The sequence below is a fragment of the Leptinotarsa decemlineata genome, unplaced genomic scaffold, assembly GCF_025532065.1.
Source record: "Leptinotarsa decemlineata unplaced genomic scaffold, Ldec_3_MD MMD2_tig00026340_RagTag_RagTag, whole genome shotgun sequence".
In the NCBI taxonomy this organism is placed as follows: domain Eukaryota; kingdom Metazoa; phylum Arthropoda; class Insecta; order Coleoptera; family Chrysomelidae; genus Leptinotarsa; species Leptinotarsa decemlineata.
The window spans coordinates 15,304,967-15,328,066 of record NW_027412694.1 but is presented as its reverse complement, the minus strand read 5'-3'; the positions used below and the strand labels follow the sequence as shown (position 1 = coordinate 15,328,066).

General features: G+C 33.1%; 1 protein-coding gene across 2 annotated transcripts in view; it reads left to right on the top strand.

Annotated features, from left to right (window-relative positions):
* The first annotated feature begins 10,114 nt into the window (after positions 1-10,114).
* LOC111517532 (choline/ethanolamine kinase) overlaps positions 10,115-23,100 on the top strand; it is a 53,204-nt gene continuing 40,218 nt past the window's right edge. The window contains exons 1-2 of one of the 2 annotated variants that reach the window (XM_023173714.2): positions 10,115-10,390; positions 10,605-10,717. In XM_023173714.2, the coding sequence (XP_023029482.1) occupies positions 10,364-10,390; positions 10,605-10,717 (140 nt within the window). In that variant the 5' untranslated portion in view covers positions 10,115-10,363. Of the gene's footprint in view, positions 10,391-10,601; positions 10,718-23,100 lie in introns of both variants that reach the window. The other variant, XM_023173713.2, reaches the window with a different exon arrangement.

Below are 23,100 nucleotides of genomic sequence, written 5' to 3'. Positions count from 1 at the left end.
ATTGAGATCCCTGTAAATAAACATGGACAAAAAACTAAAATGGTATTTGTTAAAATTGGTTTTTCTGTAAACCAGCTGTCGTTCCCCTACGAACGGCAGCCCTCAGAAGTCGAAAATTGTGCGAACAGGGATTAACGAAATCTTACCTTTCAACGTGCGATTCTAAGCTAAATATAACCCTTTGTTCGATAACAACTTTTTCATTAATTTTTTTTAAAATTCCTACTGGCATTTAATTATAACCGTCTCACAAGAAGATTCTAAAAGATACAGCTTTTTTTATTATGTTCTCAGAAGAGGCTGTTTATAATAATGACAACGTATTCATTATTTCCATGTGTAAGCAGTAAGCTTACACAGATATTGACAAATATGAGATATCAGAAAATAGAGGGTAAAGTTAATGAAGTTAATTTTCTGTGAATCAGGCATTTATAGAAAATGTTCTTCAACTTTACCCCTTTCTTCCACTATCACCTTTTATTTATAGAATGATATTAGCACATATTAGCCCGTATTGAATAATGATGTATTTTTATGAAAGGTATCAAGGGAAAATATGATGTAAAATATTGAACAAAACAGCAGTTGCGATCATTGAAATGAAAAATAATATGAAATGTTATAGCTAAACTCCACACATTTGGACAATTTGTAACATATCCCTTTTTCAACATGATTCAATTAAATAATGGTTACATAAATATCTCTTCTCATATTATGTTATCAATAACTTTCTTTTTAAAGTTTATGAGCCTTATATGAAATTTGTAAAAGGACATTGATATGCTTGAGTTGAACTGAAAACAACAACAATCTTTTATCTTCAAGAGAAATGAATGGCATAGAGTGTTTGTTTCCAACTGCGAACTTCTCAGGGTTACTGTTAGAGAACAGCCGGTTGAAAAGAACCTTTTTTTGTAGATAGGTAAAGCTAGAAGGGGTTATCATTTCATATATAAATAATTTGATATTTATCATTTTGATAACACCAAGTGTTCTCTCTTGATTTGTATGTGATCAAATTTGCTTTTGATACCTTATTCAACGGATACTTTCCAACTACAGAAATTATTAGTAAACTGGTTCTGGAAATGGTGCACGTTTTTTTGAAATTCGTACAATTAAGTACTTCTCTATAAGTGCACCTTGAAAAAAATATACAAATCTTTGATAGGATTTATAGGTAGTGCTGTAGAAACTGAATACTCACATGCATGATGGTTTGGCACCCTTCAATAGTTTTTTCTCACCAATGAAATGGATGGGAAAATGCTTTGAGCAAATAAAAGCACCATCAGGCAGATATTTCCTAACAGCATCCATCCACAGTTTCCTCTTGTTTTCATCCTATAAATTACAGATTTTGATCAGGTATAATGCACAAATAAAACCATTCAAATCACCAATTGAGAACAAGTAAAGTTAAAAGAGCATACTGTTTGGTTGCTTGGAATTCTATATGCAATCAACTACTACGAGTATATATTTAAGAGAGCATTAGGTTTCTCATCATACATGAGTAGTCTTTTAACCACCCAATAAATTTTCTTTATACAAGGCCACAATACAACAACACCCTCGATTTCTACAATAATTTTCCACAAGATTTCAAAAATATACAACATTCTGTTAGGCTTGGGGAACTATTTGTTTGACATGGAGCCCTACTCAGAGAGTGATTTTCAAACTTAATCTATGATTTATTAATTGTTGATATAGATTTAATTTTTTATTAGTTTTAAATTTTATGCTGATATTAATATCATGATATTTTAAATGGACGTTAAATTTCATGTAAGTGTAAACTTACTTACTTCTCATAATAATTCTGTAGAAATGCAATAAATCTCTCTGCATACTGTAATATTCATCTGTAGGTATCTATGATTCTATGAGTAGACTTTTCTTGCAACTAGGTATTAGGTTGTATTTAAAAAAAAATTAAAAAAGCATAAGTGAATGTTTATTTTCAATTTGATATTATGATTAAGAAAGTAATGATACTCTAGTAGCAGAAGGTGGATTTGAAAGGGTGAAGGATTATTCAAAATATGAAGTTGGTTTTTGGTGTAGGCTGATACATACTTAGTTTATCCGTGGTGGATTGACAGTAATTATAAAATGTTTCATTTACCTTTGGCACTGAATACAGATGATTACTCGAATTTTTACACTGTTCACACAAAATACAGAATTGTCCCATTTTACAAAAAGTATCCTTATACACTATATAAAACTATTCCTTATTACTACTGAAAAATGTAACCAAACTAAAATAACTGAGAACTAACGAACAAAAACTATAATAAAAAATGCGAATAATGTAAAGATTGGGATGACAAAAAATATCAATTTCAAAATACCAAAAGTTGAAAATTCTTTTTGACAATGACAGATAATAATTAATTTGACTGACTTAGCGGGGACTCGAACAATTCAGAATAGCGCCATCTTGGGAAAACCTCGTAAGTGTTGTTAAAAGCAACAGGTGGTTCCTTCAAAAAGTTCAAAACAAAATCTAAGCGTTACCAACACCAGGGTTTCTAGGAATCTTAGAAATAACAAAGTGTGACATAAGAACTATGAACAGTGACAGAGGTTCCGTTCCAAACAGCCCATTGTCCACTTTCAGAAAATTGAAAATTGCCCTCAAATTTCTACCCAGAAAGTGATGCAGTTCTGGTGTTTGGGAAAAGTGCTTGTCTTGGATATACGATTGTATAGAGTTCTGATATTTTCTAACATCACTATTACTTGAAATATCACATTAACCATCTGTGTATTGGAGTCGCTTAGAGTTCGGCCTTTGAAATCAACATTGTTGCACACGAGTAAGACGCAGATGAATATTGACATAGATTTTGCCGGTGTTAAAGTATTACAATGGGCTTGTTTCTAATTTTTTGGTTTATAGTTCACTTGATAGAAATTTTAAATTGAAAAACAGTGCTCTTGTTTCATACCTCTAAGTACCGTAGTTTTCCCGTAATTAATTATTAAAAATTTAATGTGGTAGGGTGATGACGTCACGCCCCTATTCCCGCTTCTTGTTCGATTGACTAATATGAACAATAGAAATAATCAACATTGCCAAATCGTAAAATTTAGGAAGCCCATAATTATCATTTTAATTATGGAAGTGTATATGAACCCGTTAACGTTTCAATTAATGAAAAATTCTCCACGTGGAATGAAATGTACACGAAGAATCATGTTTGGAAATAAATTTTATATCCAAAATCAGTGCACAAAGTCGATAGATCTCAAAATATTTACCCAAACTATGATTTTATGCATTATTTAATAATATACAGTTATGAAAATCAAAAAATATAGCAAACTGGATTGAAGAATCATTTCAAATATTCAATTTATTCTACAATCCTCAATCTGTACAACTGCAATTTATTATAAAAAAACGATTTCTACATACATACCTCTTTCTAATATAGCTACTAAATTAAAGCGTTATAGGTTCGCTTGGGTAATCTATTGAATCTTCCAAAACTTGGGAGGAAGGTTGAATGAGGTCAAGTATAGACAGAATTGATTGTATTCAAACTGATCCAACAAAAGCTTCTGAGGTAATAATACCATTGATCATATGATAAAATTCAATTAATTTTGTTCCATATTTTCAGTAACAGGATTAACTCCAGATAATAGTTTCTGCGGAGAATACTTGTTGAAATAAAAAACTCTGTCATCAAATTCAATATTTTCGTTCTCATCGTTTTTTATCCTTTTGGAACCTAAACTCAAATGAAATAACTCACTTATAAACCAATGCGCTTTCTGTTTTCTTGTGCCTTTCCGCATAATTAAAATTAGCACAAGAATGCACCAGATTAATATTCAAATATATCTCTAAAACGTTTTCAAAACATATACGAACTAAACTCGATGAAAAAACTAATTGTTCCTACGCGAGCTGTCAGCTAAGAAAAAGTTGAAACTCAATGTTGCAAAAACAAGCAGAATGGATCCGATATGACATACATTTTCAATGCCCAATAAACCAATAAATTGTGATATGGGTATTCCATTTTCCTGAGAAAATGAACGATCAATTAAAATTGTATGTATTTATTCATTCATTTTTTCAAGAATAAAGCCAGCAAACAAATAAATATACAATAATTAGATCACTTAAATCCACGAATAACTGATATAGTACAAGTTATATCTAAATATAATTCTAAATAGAATTAAACGATCTGTATTTTCAAATGATTTTCGAATGCTCATAAACCCTAATAAAATGAATCAATTATGCATTCATGCCACCCACCAAAAAATAAGAAATTCAACGTTACTGGTATATTAGCCATATTGTCAGCCAGCTCCCTCCGTCAATGGTTTTTACAAACTTCGTATTTTTGTTAAAATAATTTCAAAATGAATGTTGAGCCTAGTTTTATTAAAGCTGACTCCCGAAAACTTACCAAGAGTCGATTTTGAAATGATCGATGAATTTTACTTGAAAAGTTTGCAATAGTTTGGTACCTGAATGAAGAATGAAAAATTGAAACGGTAGGTGGTATATTTAGTAGGCCCCTTTTATTTATATGACATTCATTTCAGACTTTGTCTTTTATCGAAGGAAGGAAAGTTTTGATTTAATTTTTATTTTATCTCGGCCAAAGAGCAGTATGGTGACTGAAAAGAGAAGCAAAACTATGTACAGTGAAATGTAGAATTACTCCAGAACATATTAATCCAAAAATAACCTGAAAAAATATTTTTCGTAACGTAAACTAATGACACGGAATATGCAGCAAAATAGGCACCGACCGAGACCTAACTTTTACAAAAAAAACCTTCTTCAATTAGATAATTGTAATAGTTGTTTTCACACCGAGTTGACAACAATAACAAGAAAAATGGCGTCTGTCAAATTGGATCATCAGATCTGTGATTGGATATTAAAAACCAATACACTTGGCACCTCCGCTCAACGAACGATCAATTTTATTGGTCAACAGACACGCCGCCAGTTTAAATTCTTGCTTTTCGAATTATTCTTTTTTCTGCAAATATAAAGAGATTTTGAGACCGATTAGGCTTGATAAATATGATAAACCCCTAACTCGATCAGTTTATAAGCAAACCAGTATAATTTTCCATAGCATGAAACGAGCCCCACATAAATTGTCAGTTTGAAAATAAAATGTGATAATTACAAATTTGAATTACTGATATGACAATCGGTTAATAATATTTTCAATAAAGTAGAGAGTAGAGGATATGCAAGTTTATGAATTATATTGTTGAAAAGTCTTATAGAAAAAAACCAGCTGTGTGGAAAATGATTAAATTTAAATAGGTAGAAGAATAACCAAGCCTCCAAATCGAAGGAGATGCATTTTCCGGAATTACAAATGGAAGACAAAAATGAGTATTTAAGTTAATAATCTTGAACAGGCTGAGGAATTTTGTTTTAGTGTACTATTGCATCACTATAATAATCTAAGAAAAAATAGAAAAAGAACACGAAAATTGTTCAATATTCTGACTTCAATTTAGATAACAAAAAGTTGAAAAATACAGACAAAAGTTAAAGTGTTTTATTATACTGTTGAGAAATGCAATTGAAAAACGAATAAAACACTGAAAACTACAGATATGGTTTGAATATTTTCTGGATGTAATTGAAATGATACAAAATACTACTGTTGAAGATATATGTTGAAATAGAATTAGGCAGAATATATTAGAGATGAGCTGAATAGTTCCTGACCTAACACACAGATGGCGGTACTAGTATTATTTCCAAATATTTTTAGGTAACCTCAACCTTCAAAATTACGTGCACAAATTTCACAGCTGTTGCATTATTAGTTTATGAAATAGAACATTTTGTGTGAAGCAACTTTTGTTAGTTTGAATAAAATGGATGAAAAGGAATTTCGTATGTTTATAAAGGATTGCTTTTTAGCGAAAAAAATTGTTGTGATTTAGTGGCTCTTATACTTTTATTGGTTCTTATGCTTTTATATTTGGGTGCTTGTATGCTTTTTGTGATTTTAATGATTTTGTAATTTTGCTTGGCAGAATTGAAAAAGTTGGAACTTATTCTGATGGATGATTCTCAAAAATTTATTATAAATCACCCATTACATACTCTCTAAATGAAGTTAGGCATACAAAAGACCCTTCCAGAATTTCATCCTTCACACATAGAATCGGTTTTAGTTCAGAACTCTAACAATGTTACTAACTATTCCATCAGTGAGGATAAACTAAAAACACACTTTTGTCTATATATATATATATATATATATATATATATATATAGTGTATAAATTACTCAGATTTAAATGTAATCAGTTAGTTTTGAAAATGATGTAATAGCCGAAACCGGTCAACAATAAAGAAATATAGTGGAAAATAGACAAAAGTGTGTTTTTAGTGTATCCTCAGTCAACATGAATTTCCACAAAATAAACAAGTCGTCAATCGAAGAAGTATTCCATCAGTCCCTTCAGATATATACACAAAGCCTACTACTACTACTACTAAAAGTAGATATCTCTGACTGTACCTCACTTCTCACTCGACGTTAATCACTATGAGAAACAATTCTATGATCGAACAAAAGAAGAAGAGTACTAGTTGACGTCTATTTGAATCCCTAACTCTAACATGGATAAAAATAATCAAAATAAACAATATGGAATTTGAATTGGTGTCAACATTCTGATATATTTGTAGTACTACTGCAGCAGACTGCTCAGAAGAATCTCAGATCCTGTGAAAACAGAAAATAGAAATTTCAAATGATTGGTACGTTACGATCTAATATTAAAAATTGGCAAAAAGGGGATTTGAATAAAACTGGCCGAGACTTGATGAAAATCCATATTAAAACTAATTAATACAGTTTATAGTGAAAATCATACCATGAACTGTATTAATTAGTTGTAAAAAGGGGTTTGTTCGTGTTCAGAGATTGTCTCGCAAACAGTAATAAATGAAAAGTGGTAAAATGAAATGAAAGTTTTATTTGAATTGTAATAGTTTCGAAACACGTTTTTGAAAACATTCAGTTTTGAAAAATACGATTCTTATTTTTTTATAATAATATTTCTGGGTGAATTTGGGAGAAAAAACCTGCAAAATAAAAGTTATAAAATGGTAATTCTCATAGTTGTCAGTCGGTAATTTAACTGGTAATCAATCACAAATTTATAAGCGTTTCAAAAGTTAACTTGATCGTGAGTTTTCCTTGAGGGAAACTATTATGTACGCCTATGAGGAGGTGTGCTTGACACGTCACCTGTTAATACGCAAATCCATTTTTGCACAGTTGCCAGTTTTCTGAACGATTTTTATAATTATTAAAAATCAACAACCCAGGTGAATGAGCGGAAATAATTCTTTGAGGAGTGATTATCAATTAGGAAATACTTCTTTTTCGATCCAGAAATTAGGATTATTTATTTGGCATACCACTTAATATAAGATTGTTTTTTCGATTTGAAAATTGTTCATTACTTGTTATGGAAATGGATTTCAATTTTTTTCAGTATTCAATTTCAGTACAACGCTATCCGTTGCTTGGATTTCAATAAAAAAAATTGTTTTTTTCACTCTTATACAATTTTTACCGTTAATATTTAATTACAAAAATGATTTTGTGATAATAATTTGTTTCATTACAAATTTTTACCAGTGCCTGTTTCTGTAACTTAACTCATTTCTCAATTTAAAATATAGTAGGTGGTCTGAATAGTTCCTAGGCTAACATACAGATGGCGGTACAAGTATCAAATCCATATAATGTTTAGTTAACCCCAACCTTCAAAAGTCACGTGTACAAATTTTACAATTGTCGGATTTTCAGTTTATGAAATAGAACATTTTGAGTGAAACACCTTCTGTTAGTTTGAAGAAAATGGAAAAAAAGGAATTCCGTATGTTAATAAAGCATTGCTTTTTGGTGAAAAAAATGGTTTTGAAGCCAAGGCTTGGCCTGACAAACATTATTCGAACTTTGCACTGAGAAAATCCACCGTTGATTGGTGGTGGCAAAAATTCCATAAATTGGGCTTCCGTATCCACCGTATTCTCCAGGTCTGGTCCCCAGCGATTTTTTCTTGATATCCGACCTCGAGAGAATGCTCGCTGGAGATAAATTTAGCACCGATGAAGACGTCATCTTCGAAACAGGCCTATTTTGTGGCTAAAGACAAATCGTACTACAAAAATGGTATCCAAAAATTGTATGACCTTCGTCTTCGAAGGCAAACTATATTGAATAATGAAATTAGATTTCATCAGGGAATCAGATACTTACTGAAGAAATCTAATTCATAGCCCTGATAACAGTCAATGAAACAATATTGAATATGCCCTAATGTATAGCTCAAGTTGCAAACATTTAAAAAGATTTCACTTTCAAAGATTGGATTCTCCATAACAGTAACTCTTTTTCTATCTTTCAATTAAATTATCTAACAATTAAATTTGTGATAGAATAGACTTGATATTTATTATTAAAAACACTGAATTCGCTTTATAATTGAATTTAATTTTAACTAGTTTCAGTCTTTCAACTCATTACAAATATTGTATATTTATTTTAGTCCATTCTGCATGGTTTTCTCTTTGATTCTCTGATTTGGAATACCTCTTTATTTTAATTTTTCAACACTTACTTTCAATATTGTATACTACCCTCATTTCTCGCAGGCAATTTTCAAGAATTTCTAGTAAAACTTGTCATGTGTAATTATTAATCATAATAGGTCATTTTACTGGTAAAGTTTTTGAATCAGTTGTGACGAACGTTATTTTCAGTTTTTGTAAGTAATCGATAAGGGACACGTTTTGACGAGTTGAATCAATAAATAAGTCATTTAGAAAGTATACCATGTATTTGTTGGGCAAGAAAAAACTGTGTGGCAAACGGTATATCAACCCTGCTTGCAGTGAAATCTACAGAGAGCGACTGGAAGCGAATTCTCATTCGTCGGTCAACTCTTGGCTTTGCCACGGACCATAGTCGTAGTACTAGCCAAAAAGGGTTCGTTTTTGATCCATTGTTTCGAATTATTGTCTGTTATGTAACTTTCCAGTTCCAATTCATATTTGTACTGAAAGTTATCTAGTGGTCCGATCCAAAAGAGCAGCATTGTTGAATGTTTATTAATTTCGCAGAATGTAACTACGACTCGTGTGATCAAAAATGATTACAAATGTAATAGTAATTCCCAAACTTTCGATAGTAAATAGATCTTATGAATACGGATACCCCCGGTATATTACAACAGTAGTTTTTCTGAAGACATTGGAATGTATGACAATGAAATATATTATATACTTTTTGGGAAAGAAAGTTTTTGGCTTTCTACTACTCCATCTGATACAAAAAAATGGATGAGAGAATCTTCCAAAGAAAGGAAGGAAGTAATCAATTTGAAAATAAGTAAGTCTATACATGGATGTGTAGATCATGCAAAGAAGTAACTTTCAGACACAAACTGAAAGAAAGTCCTCCTGAAACAGCTACTTTCATATATATACTTGTATCAGAAATATTTATTACCATTTGCTCACCATTCTAATGGGAATTAAACCTCTTCAAATATACATAAACTTTCAATAAATTAATGGTAATAGCCCTTACTACGTGGTAGAAGGTCATTATGAAAAATGAGAAAAAAAAATGTCTATGTTTTTTACCACTTTTATTCGGAACTAATGTTACTACAGTTTCGTCCTATAAGGACATTTTCAAACAATTACAATAAATAATCAAATTGTTTGAAAATGTCCTTATTGGAGGAATCTGCAGTAACATTAGTCATGAATAAAAGTGGTAAAGAACCATAGAAAGTTTTATTTCTCATTTTTCATACAGAAACTCATTGTTTGTCTATTCTAATTGCAATATTCTATGATTTATCAAGATACATATATGGTCATTATTTCAACCGTAAACAAAAGCGACATTAAAAAACATAAGTTCTGAGTATAACCTGATCTAACAAATATTTTGTAAAGTATGAGTCATAATTTTCAGACTAATAGTTGGAGGTGGCAACACTGCATCGTCTGATCAAATTGTTATGTGACGTGACAACTGTAAACATAAAAGAAACTCGGCAGGAGTACTGTTCACAGTTTAGTTTCAGAGCTAGTAGAATACACTTGTAAAGGAAAATAATTTCATTCGACACAAATTTTCGCATATACCATACTTATTTTATCGTCCATTTGAATATTGAGTTCTTGAATTATTTTGAACACTATAGTGTAATAGGTATCTTTTCAGTAACTCGTTTATATATTCACAGTTGCGTCAATTAAAAATTTTTTGAACGGATTTAGTTTGTGTGAACTACCTATTTGAAATATGTTGGAAACAGTACTACCAAAAAAGGTAAATTTTCACAAGGTGACTAGATGAGTTTTGGAAGATCGCGACTGCGCTGATTTATTGATTTCTGCAAATTCCTATGATCTAGTTTAACAAAGTATCTAAACGCGAATGTAATAGTGACACTTGCGAATTTCTGAAATAATTCTTGTACGCCAAAAACATTTTCTGATTAATGAAGCCTTTCAAGAAATGGTCGTATTTATTTTTAAAGCAGGCTACCGGAGATTGCGTCGAAATGAGGGAATTGACTGCCAGAATTTGTCGGGATTACCTGCACGGCGCTTGGAAAAGGGTTAACTCTAAAAATATTGGCTTCAAACATATCAGGTGAGTGGACTTATCATCATATAATTAGATTATATGCTTTCGTTTACATTGCATACTTTTTTACCTATCAGTTTTTAGATTCCTGACTTATTGTAAACATGTCTATCCGAATAAATATATCAAAAATATTTGTAATAGGTTCAGAAGTTGCTTCCGCAATCCCTCAAAATATAGGTATTTTGACCTGTAACCAATTCTTGATTCCTTCACTACCTAGATATAGGTTTATTCCAGTTTATTTCTTATTTGAGAAATTTTATAAGTACCTACTAAGGATCTTATTCATTAGCAAAGGTCAACATTTTACGGAAAACAATGGTAGCCTAGATAGCACAATAATCCAAAAACATTCACAAAAGTTCTCGTTAGAACATTAATATTCTCTGAATTTACCGACAAGGTTTCAATATTCTTGTTACGTCCCTTGAACATATGAAATGAACTGAAATTACATTCTCAGGTCTTTCTCAGAATGTTTGTCGAATATTCTGAAAACGTTAATGAACGATTTTGTGATAACAGTAACATTCTGATCACCCTTTCTCAGTGCATAAATAAATTTATACATAAATTGTAATGCAAATTTCTTGATCATACAATAAATGATCTATCCTCAGATATTACGAGTAGAAAGTTAATATAGGGCTTTTCATTAAGTGCTTCCTATCTTTAAATAAAAAAAAAAACAAATTGTGTGACAGATATCATCAACATTTTTTATTCATTCGAAAGGCCAATTGATGCCATTATGTGTTTAAAAAAAATCTTTGTCCAATAATCTGCTGTCGCCCCCATACGAACGACAACTCTCAGAAGTTGAGAAAATTGTGCGAGCTAAGGGCTAACGAGGTCTTACCTTTTAACGTGTGATTCCTTACACGGAATATATCATCGTTTAAATGTCCGCCACGACTTCTCCAGGTGGATCGCATTCGAAACGTTCAATTTTCCATGACTCTGGCCCATAAATCAGGATAAATTTGAACGATAGCATGGGTTGAGTTGGCGTTGAGGACCGCTGTGGTTTATGACTAATTCGCATGCACCTGCGACTTAAGAAAGTCCCACAAGATAAAGTTTAATGGGGTGAAATCGCAAGATCTCGATGGTGCAGGCTTATCTCACCTCTACAATGAGAAGACCATGACCTCAAATTGCTCGTATAGAATATCCAACGTGGCATGAGTTGTGTTTCACGTAGCGCCGTCCTGTTGAAACCATAAGTCGTTGCGTTGGCGTCCAAATCATCCAATTCAGACCAAAGAAGTTGGTAATCATCGACCTATAGTGCTCGCCGTTGACAGTGTTGGCTCGTCCAACGTTGCTATCTAAGAAATATGGACCCATGATGCCGCCAGCCTAAACACCACATCAACCAGTGACTTTTTTGGGATGCATTGGTCGCTCTTGAATCTCATGTGTATTGGTATCGTCTCAAATTCGACAATTTTGTTTGTTCAGGTACCTACCCATTTATCCAGAAATGGTCATCATCGCTGAAGATGATTTTTCGGTGAAAATTAGTGTCAGTTGCCAAATGCTCTAGAGCCTATTCAGCGAATACAGGTCGTTGTCTTCAACGACCTTCAGTTCCTGGGTCAGTTGAATTTTGTATGGATGCAGGCCCAAGTCACGACGCAAAATTCGCCTAATTGTGGTCTGCGAAAGGCCGAGTTCTTGTGAGCGACACAAAATCGACCGCCTCGGAGTACATTTAAGGATATTGTATTATGCCATGAATTATATATATATATATATATATATATATATATATATATATATATATATATATACACAGGGTGTTTCAGAATTCGACGGACAAACTTATACCACGTCATTCCTCTTGCAAAATGATGAAAAATGAGGTAGGACATGTGTGTCCGGAAATGAGCTGTTTCAGAAATAAAGGGCGTTGAAGTTGCAAAATAAAAATACCCTTTTCGTTGTAGCTCCCGGACTAAAAGGAATAAATTAATGAAACTCAGCAAATCGATTACGAGCTAGAATGTGCTTCCTCCAGTGGTATGTTTGCTTCAGTATCAGTAGCCAGTGGCGTTCCAGCGGGGTAATAGCTTATATTTCCCCCCTTATTTTTTACGCCACTGACTTTATATCCACAACCGTCTTTTTTTTGAATTTCTTGATCAATTTTACGTAAAAACCAAATAAACATTCACTATGAAAAAACCAGTAGTTTTCGAGAAAAATTGAGTTGAACTGAGATGCATTCTCATATGGGAATATTAATAATCGAGTAAAATAATCGAAATTCCAAAATCGAAATTATTTGAACTCTTTCATCATTCTACCATTCATTGTGTGCTTGAAAAATTATTCACTTCGACAACATATTGCGGATTTTCTACCATTTTACCAACTTTTTTTGCAGATGTTGTGTGCCCGCAGACCTACTGAATGGCTTTACCTCGAGATTTATTTTTTAATAAAATGTTCCATCCAAACGATTTTCAAAGACAATTACGAATAGTTGGCAAAACTGAACTCAGAATGTTTTATCGAATTATTATCTCTCAATGGGTAAAAATCAAAGTTTTATCGATTAACCAAAATACCATTACTTGTTTCAACCTTAGCCATCTACAATGTTTCCTGGGCATATCTATTATAGTTTTGTTAGATAACTGTACCGATATTCTCGAGTTCTTCAGCCACTGGTTGAATAGTTTCAGAATACATTCACGTGACTTATAACAATCTTTGATCCACCTAAGCAATGAGGATTACTTTATTCATTGACAACAATAAATTTGTTAGGGGGCTGTGGAAATGAAATGAGATTCGTATGACACTTCCAAGTTAACGTAGCTGTCAGAAAGTGTTTGATTGTGTATTTCGTATAATAAAAATGAATTTTACATTCGAAAAGTTAGCGGACATGCACCTTATTTATGGAAAATTGGGACGAAATGGAAGGTTGGCACAAAGAATGTATCGTGGAAATTTTCCTGGAAGAAATAGAATTCCTAATTGGAAAACGTTCGAAAACATGGACAGAAGACTCAGGGAAACAGGAAGTTTTTTAATTACCAGAAGGAATGCAGGTATACAGAGAACTGTAAGAAATTATATCACAGAAGAGGAGATATTGAACTATGCTGCTGAACATCCGTCTGAAAGTAGTAGATCTATAGCTAGAGTGCTGCATGTGTCTTCATCATCTGTTTGGAGGACTTTGCATGAACAGCAGTTATACCCATATCGACTGAGAAAAGTTCAGGCACTGAAACCAGAGGACTATCCAGATCGAATTGAATTTTCTCGATGGTTTTTAAGTATGTGGAGAAATAATCCGGAATTTATCAAGCAAGTGTTATACACTGATGAGGCAAAATTCACAAGGGAAGGTATTTTCAATTCTCGCAATAGCCATATTTGGGCCGAGGAAAATCCTTTTGCTATTCATCCTCATGGCCATCAAACAAAATTTTCATTGAATGTTTGGGCAGGAATAGTAGAAAACCGTTTAGTTGGTCCTTATCTTTTACCAGATAATTTGAATGGGGACAATTATATAGCACTTTCTTGGGAGAAGTATTGCCTGAATTGTTAGAAGATGTTCCTCTGAATATCCGGAATGGAATGTGGTTTCAGCACGACGGTGCTTCTGTTCATTTTTCGTTAGCTGCTAGAGAGTACCTAAATCGGAAATTCGGTGACAATTGGATTGGTCGAGGTGGACCCCACAAATGGCCTGCCAGATCACCAGATTTGAATCCTGTTGACTATTTTCTTTGGGGTCATATGAAGTCACTGGTTTATGAAACAGAACCAAAAAGCCAAGAAGAATTAGTCGCCCGCATTCAAGCTGCATCGATAACGATTGCCGAAAATTTAGAATCATTTGAAAAAGTGCGATTTTCTATGTTGCGCCGTTGCAGATCGTGTATAAGTGTTGACGGAAAAAATTTCGAACATTTACCCTATTGATTATTCATCAGATGTTCTCATTATTATTCAAAAGCACATTTGAATTTTCAATGTAAATTTCAAAAAGAAATTCGTGTTTATGACTCACTGTTCTAGAATTTCAACAGTATTGTTTCTTATCACATTATCTAAAATATGTGTAGAGAAGGTATATTTGAACATGATATTTCTACGCAAAGATGAATTATGAGTACCGACATCCAACTAAGAGTTATGTAATTAGCTGTAAATAGACAACTTCCATTTCTTCATTTATTTAAAAAACTTCATTTACTGACTAGAGTTAGCGAAGATCTTATCAGATGGTTATTCAAATAAATTGACTTCTTCCAGATACATTCCTTTTTTTCAGGCGTTTAATTAGAGTCTACTGGTAAAATTTTGTTTTTCGGCTTCATCTGTGAAAATTTGAAAACACTGTATACTTTGAGAATGTTTTTCATTTTCTTATTAATGAATATTCTTCAAGATATTTACGATTCTACAAAGGGAAGTATGATTTCACGAATGGGAAAGACAGGAAAATTGTGAACAAAAAATAATTTTCCCAAAATCCAGAATAATGGTGTTATTTTAGGATTATTGGAGCCTAACTCAGTCGAGATTCCGAATGATCGCAAATTTTATTTGGGGTCACTTTTTTCAGATCACAAAGTAACTCGAAGATCTGAGAACAATGAAAACATTTCAATAATGAAATCTATTGACAAGCACGAAAATAAGCCTCAAGAGTTATGATTTATCATTACAATATGCTAAACATAATAAAAATTGGTACGATGATAGAAAACCCACAATAATTACCATCACTTGCAAGCGCTAAATTAATGGTAAAATCATAAAAGAGTTCAAATAATTTTGGTTTTGGAATTTCGATTATTTTAATCGATTATTCCCATATAAGAATGCACGTATCGGTTCAACTCAATTTTTCTCGAAAAGTACTGGTTTTTTCATAGTGAATGTTTATTTGGTTTTTACGTAAAATTGATCAAGGAATTCAAAAAAAAGACGGTTGTGGATATAAAGTCAGTGGCGTAAAAAATAAGGGGGGAAATATAAGCTATTACCCTGCTGGAACGCCACTGGCTACTGATACTGAAGCAAACATACCACTGTAGGAAGCACATTCTAGCTCGTAATCGATTTGCTGAGTTTCATTAATTTATTCCTTTTAGTCCGGGAGCTACGACGAAAAAGGTCTTTTTATTTTGCAACTTCAACGCCCTGTATTTCTGAAACGGCTCATTTCCGGACACACATGTCCTACCTCATTTTTCATCATTTTGCAAGAGGAATGACGTGGTATAAGTTTGTCCGTCGAATTCTGAAACACCCTGTATATTCTGGAGAATATTCCCTGGAAGTGCTGGCAAACCTTTGATATATTCTTCGGGAATATTCTTGGAATATCTTGAAATGTTCTTAGAATATGTAAAGTATATTCTATTAAGAATATTCCAGGAATAGAACCCGAGGAATATTCACAAAATATTAGGGATATTCTAAGTTTATTGTAGGAATATTAAAAAGGAAATCACCATAGAATATTCTTCAAATATTTTTTATGAATATTCTACGAATATTTGGAATATTCCAAGAATATATATATATATATATATATATATATATATATATATATATATATATATATATATATACAATCTAATTCGAGATATTCATTCACTGAATGTAATATTCCTGAATATTTTCATGTTACGAATATTAGAAATGTGGGCCGGAAATATCCTGGACAGTCTATGATTAATAGCCAGACTATGACTATGATTCCAGACCATGATTTTTTCAATAAATAAATTCCCTTCGAATCGAAATCCTAAATAATGTTTAAACGTTGGATTGGCTGTTTTTTTGACGTAACTATTGGGTTTATAGGTATTAACAGGTAGGTACTTTACACCTACGTATTCAATAAATAAATTAATATAAGCGCAGTTTCATTACGAACTCGATGATAGGTTGTATGCAAAAAAAATGGCCTGAATGATGGCTGGCAAACTTTGAAAAGCGAAATTCAAGAGAACAGTTCCGTGTAATAAAAGTGGACGCAGCTGCGCGCGGTGCGTCCCTCGGATGTACGATATACTATTTATTCGTGTCATTGAAAAGGATAGCTTGAGCATTGTTTTGAAGCACTAGACTCGTAGACATTTTGGCAGAAGTATTATTAAATTTTTGTACAGTAATAAAAATATGTGATACATAATTTTTATAAAATGTTTCATTCGTTCATTTCTGCTGAGGAATCCACAGTGTTAGCGAAACGCGTTTATTTAATTATCATCATCATTAGTCTTATTTATATCGTTGAATGAACGTATCACTATAAATAATGTTATAAAAAGTTGCGTAAATCGCATTGAAGAAATAAAAATCTAGCGTAATATAGATATGCCAAAAATGAAAAAAAAGCTCAAAATTTTTTCAAAAAGTTTTTCTGTAATAATTTAATTGAAACACATTCAACAAATGTTCAAATTTTACAATGTGGATGGAATGTCCTTTTATTACAAATAAAATATTGATGTTGTTATATTTACTATTATACATTAATTTGGAAGAATTATATCCTCCGTACCAACATAAATAAATTCTTAATTATATTTGTTTCCCAAAGCAGGGACTTTTTTATAATACGAGATATGATAATCAATAAGAATGACGTCCCATAAAAAGGCACTGAATAATTTTGTCATATATGATACATACACTTTTGAGTCTAGAGAGAATAACATTGACATTGAATGGATTCCTCTGAACGTCAAATCATTCATAATATCAAGCTACCTGAACTTTTCTCACAACGTATTACACGAGACTTTGTAATTTCTTCTAGCAGGTATATCTGCATGCTTTCGTTGAGCTTCCCCAATTTGCATGATCACTCCCCTACGTTTGTTTGAAGGTGATTGACAATGTTTCATGATGAATTTCACTAGTTCGGATTTCCATTGTCTACTATATAAAATGATTTGAAATCCCTGGAACAACTAAAAAAAGAAGAATTAAAAATGAATAGCTGAAAATAACAATTATATTAACCAAAATAAACCTGAAATGAAATAATAGTGAAATAAAATACAAGTAAAATATAACAATCGAACAAAAATAAATAAAAATAAAGAAATGAAAAAAGAAAATGAAAAGTTGAGATATTCCAAGTCACGTTAGTTCACGACGTTTCGATTGTTAGTATCTACAATCGTCTTCGGGTGATGACTGGACTGATTCCTCCGAGAGATGACTATTTATAGGTCGTTCGAGTACTTTCACTTATCCCTGCTTTCCATTTTCCGCTTCACTGGTTCCGTGGGAGATGACCGTTTGGCGGGAGTTGGCCATTTTTCGCTTGATAATGGGTTTCCATATGTTGCGTATTTCTACGCTGGCTTGGCTGAATACGTTGTTGGACAACATGTAAGCGGCTTCCTTGAATTTTCTCCTAAACCAATGTTTCTCTCTGTGCAAGATCTCAGCTTGGGACCACTTGATGTTGTGTTGATGAGTCCAAACATGGTCTGCTATTCCTGATTTGCTGGTTTCCCCTCGCTGTGTGTTTTTCTTGTGTTCGGCAATGCGAACATTCAATGGCCTCTTAGTTTCACCAATATAGGATTTTCTGCACTCACAGGGAATCCGGTAAATGCAATTCTTGGAATCGCAGTCCGCGTTTGGTGGCCTGGTTTTCGTGAGGCTGCTACGGATAGTGTTGCCGGATCTGAAACAGGTTCTGATGTTGTACTTGGAACCAATTCTTCTTATCCTCTCCGATAGTCCTCTGATGTAGGGGAGTGCAAGCACTGGTTGTGACGGCTTCTCTTCCTTGCGAGGCTTCTGCTGTCTTTTAGCCAAGGTCTTTTCTACCATCGCTTTGGAGTAGCTATTCCGTTGAAGATCATTTTTGATGATGTCTAGTTCCTTCTCGAGACCTTCCTTCGTGTTACAGAGTCCGAAAGCACGGTCTAATAAAGTCTTGATGATTCCTCTTTTAGTTGATTGATGGTGGTTGGATTCGTGGTTCAGATACTGTCCCGTATGAGTGGGTTTTCGGTATACAGATGTTTCCCACTCAGTGTCGGTTCTCTTAACCAATAAGTCTAAGAATGACAACTCGTTGTGGATTTCCTTCTCCATTGTGAAAGTGATGGAAGGTCTCACGCTGTTGATGTGTTTCAGGAAAGCATCTAGTTCAGTGTTCCCATGGTTCCATATTATGAAGGTGTCGTCAACATATCTCAACCAGATTCGAGGTTTCTTGAGGGCTTCTTCAATGGCCAGAGTTTCAAACCACTCCATATATATGTTGGCTATGACTGGTGAAAGTGGCGATCCCATTGGCAGTCCCTTATCTTGTGTAAAGAATTCGTCCTTCAGTTGGAAATAACAGTTTCGTACACAGAATCCTAGTAATTCCATAATTACTTCTATAGGTAGATTCGTTCTCCCTTTCAGGTTCCCGTCTTCGGATAGTTTTCTCTGTATGATTTGGAGTGCTTCTTCGACCGGAACGTTGGTGTAAAGGCTTTCCACGTCGAAACTAATTAGTTGATTTTCCTGTGTGACCTCAATTTACCCTAGTAGTTCGACAAAATGCCTTGAATTCTTCAAAAAAGACGATGTTTTTCCTTGTAATGGTTGTATTAAGGAAAGTACAAATCTGGACAAGTTTTGAGTAGCCGAATCTCTGGAGCTGATGATCGGTCTAGTTGTTCCAGGGATTTCAAATCATTTAATATAGTAGACAATGGAAATCCGAACTAGTGAAATTCACTCCTCTACGTTACGTACGTTCCTAATATAGGGACATACGTAACGTAGCTCGAGATATATATTTCTGCCCATCTTAGTCTGCATGAACCTGTTCATCGCCAACGGTCAGAGCAAGTGTCCTGGATGTGACACCATCCAAGACAAGTAAGATCTTCTCTTGTTTCAGATTGGCGCTTATATCTGCTTGCTATACTGATACTGGTTTACTGCATTTATTTACTTCTTTACATTTCGGGTCCAGCTATCCATAGAACGCATCCTAGAAGCACGGTAGATTTATGAAGAATATTAAACAAAAAGATGAATCTTGATATTAATTTAACATATTGGACGTAAACCTGAAGTATTCTTCGGGTGCCCACTTTAATTGTCAATCTGTTTTATGCCTAATAGTCGCTAGATACTGTGAAGTAAACCTAGGTAGTATTGGATATCATTTCCTGATAAGTTGAAGGTTATTGGACTCCGACTCCGAATATGTGACTTGGGAAGTATGTGTTTTGTGAAGCATTTTAAGGAGGCGCCCTCCCATGGGTGTAATGGCTGCAGGGTAATACTATATCAGCCACCAGCCAGGAGATGCTCTCCTGATCATATCAGATAACCTGCAGCTATGCAGGCCGGAAACTGAAGATTTATAATTGTACCTGTGGCTCGTTTCCTGGAATATCCTCTACGACAAACGTAAGGCATAATGAAGATAGTTCGGTTCATTTTTAGATATTACGTTCGTTCGTTGTTCAAGATTTAAGATTTCCACTTTAATGACCGCAGCAACAATCCCATATACATTAGATTGAGTCATGCAGGGCGTTCTTGATTTTGGTTTGGGTGAATCATCTGTTGAGCGAAGGCGTTTGTATACTTGAGACGTATCTTTCCTCTCCTGATGCAGATTTCGGTTCTATTCCTCAAGAATTTCGTGCAAGACAGATCTATAATGTATTTTGCTCTGGAGTAGGCGACTAGGTCGCTTCTTGGATGCACCACCTAGTTGGACAACTAAGAAGCTCTTGTTCTTTATACGGTGTTAACGTCGTTTAGCCATGCTTTAAGATAAAGCCATTATTGGAATGTCACTCGGTACTGATCTTGTTATGCCGATAACAAGCGGTACTACAAAAAAGCAGACATCCGACAGCTGAATTTCTTTACCATTCAACGACCCAAGCTTACACATATGCAAACAGTAGCAAGAATGGCCAAATGAAACTCGCCTACTTGCTTATGTAATTTACTGAAAATAACTTTTGAAAAGTGTCAGATCTTAAGTTCGGCATTTGTTGTCATTTCAAAATTGATTTATTACTTTGCTTCAAATGATAATTAAAGCAGACCTGAATTTGTTTTATTATCTACATGAAAATGCAAATAAAAATGTGTATACAATGTATTAACACTATTATATATCAGCAAAATGTCTACATCCTCGTGCAATAGACATCACATGATAATGATACAATGTATCAATTAACTTTTCTTTCGTTCTGCTTGTAAGCATTATTAATATCACTGTAATTCGATTCAATTTGATTCAATAATTCACCTTATAGTGACTTATTAAGTTATATTTTTCGAAATTTGTTTACCAACGGATGAATCTTGTATAGTCGGACTTTTAGTTCTAACTTTCAGTTCTGTTTAGTAAAAATATTCTCGACTGCATTTTGTGATCGCCTTCTTTAATTAATACTTCAAAAAACTTCACTGTAGTTAATATTAATGTTGGATTTTCCTAGAGTTTTTGAGACGATTACGTAATTCCCAGAAATTAAATGATTGTTTTGGCCTTGAGTTTTAATGAACGTGTTTCTTACTTAACGAATGGGTGGAAACCAAATTATTGAATAGTATGTTTATGAAATGGCGTCCAGAATTAAAAATCCAAATAGTGAATAAAACCCCAAAATCATTAAATAATGCTACTTTGGGAACTAATGAAAAAAATTATTGTTAAAGAACAAAAACTCGGTCCTTCTGAAATTAATATCAATTGTATGACTTGTATTGTAATTCAAAAACGTATTATCTCTTGCATTTTTTTAAAGCCAGATCATAAGTACTCTGGTAGGATAAAATCAAATTCGCTCCGTTATACCTTCTATATGAATAAAAAAATATAGATGTTGAAATCAGGTTGGAAATCCATTCTGCGACTTCAGTAAGTATATAAATTATATGTTCCAAAGTAATTTTGACTTGACCTTCAATTTTCAGAACAATCTAGAAAACTCTAGAATGTTCGGGAATAGTCTGAAACGTTCGAAACATCCCAGATCATTGTAATTTAGAACACTCTCAAATATTTTGGAATGTTCTGTAACATTCAAAGCCTTTTCTGAACGGTTTAGGCTACCCATTGGTATATTGATATACAAGCGAAATCCCCTGGAGGGTTTACACAATCATTATAAAAGACGATGTAATAAACTAGAAAATGGTTTCAAACCAAGTGATTTCAAATTTTAATATCCACAACCTTTTTTTGGTGGTGACCGACCCATTTCTTAAAATTAGAAACCACGTGTAGAAAAAATAAGCGTATTTTTGTACTTTTTCGTTTCTAATAACGCGTTTTAACTGTTCACTTCACAGCTCATTAATATGGGTTCCACACGTTTTGTTCGATAAGTATGCTGCTTCTTTTAACTTCCTGTTAAACCTGTGTTCTTTTCCGTGGATGCTCCTTAGGTCGGACCACTTCTTTTCCCGTGGCATTTTTTGTGCAGAGGAGACTATATGTATTGTGTGTCAATATTCTTGTGTTCTACATGACATTAATTTATAATAATAATAATAATATGTCTTAATTTTCCACATACATTACATCTATATTAAAAAATGTTTTTTAAAAAAGTTGGGAAATAAAGAGCGAAGTTCATTTTCTCCAATGAAGAATCACTTACTTCGTCAGGAATATTTTTTCGAAAGGTTTGAATCAGTTATTACTCCTCAGTCCATGGAAGTCCGAAAAGAAAACATGTCGAGGATGTATTAAATTAGTGTGAAAAACCATCTTTTGTTCCAGGAAGGCAAATGTCTCTCAGGGTATACAGTAGGCAACAATTCGAAAAACTTGCAAAATAGATATGAATTTCAGTCGTTTTTTTTGTCAATTATTCATAATTTGTGATAATTTCTATTATTTTCAATGTTATTAGAGAATATTTTACTATTGCTTATTCTAATACAATTATTTCGTAATTAAATTTTTTTTTATTGTCATAGTAGGATGAAGTGGGATTATTAAATAGTTGATTTTTTTGTTATTACACTATTTTTATTGTTACGTTTTTGCCCGTGAGTTGACCAATAATTGACTACACTGAATAATTAAACTCAACTTTATTTCACTTCAAATACAACAAACACTTCAACTAAACTTCAACTATTTTTTGAATATCTATCGCCTTACTAGATCAATTCGCGTACCGCACTGTAAAGTCCACTTGACTGAATCGATATTCTAGCAGCTAGCGTTAAAATATCGTAATCGAGTGACGTCGAAATTTCGCCGAAGTTCTGTCGAAATCTGTAGCATTATTCTCGGTCACTGTAGCATTATTTTATTGTTAATCTTACACATAACATTAGAAATGAAAATAAAATATTCTAGAAAAAATAGTCATTGCCTACAGTTCAAA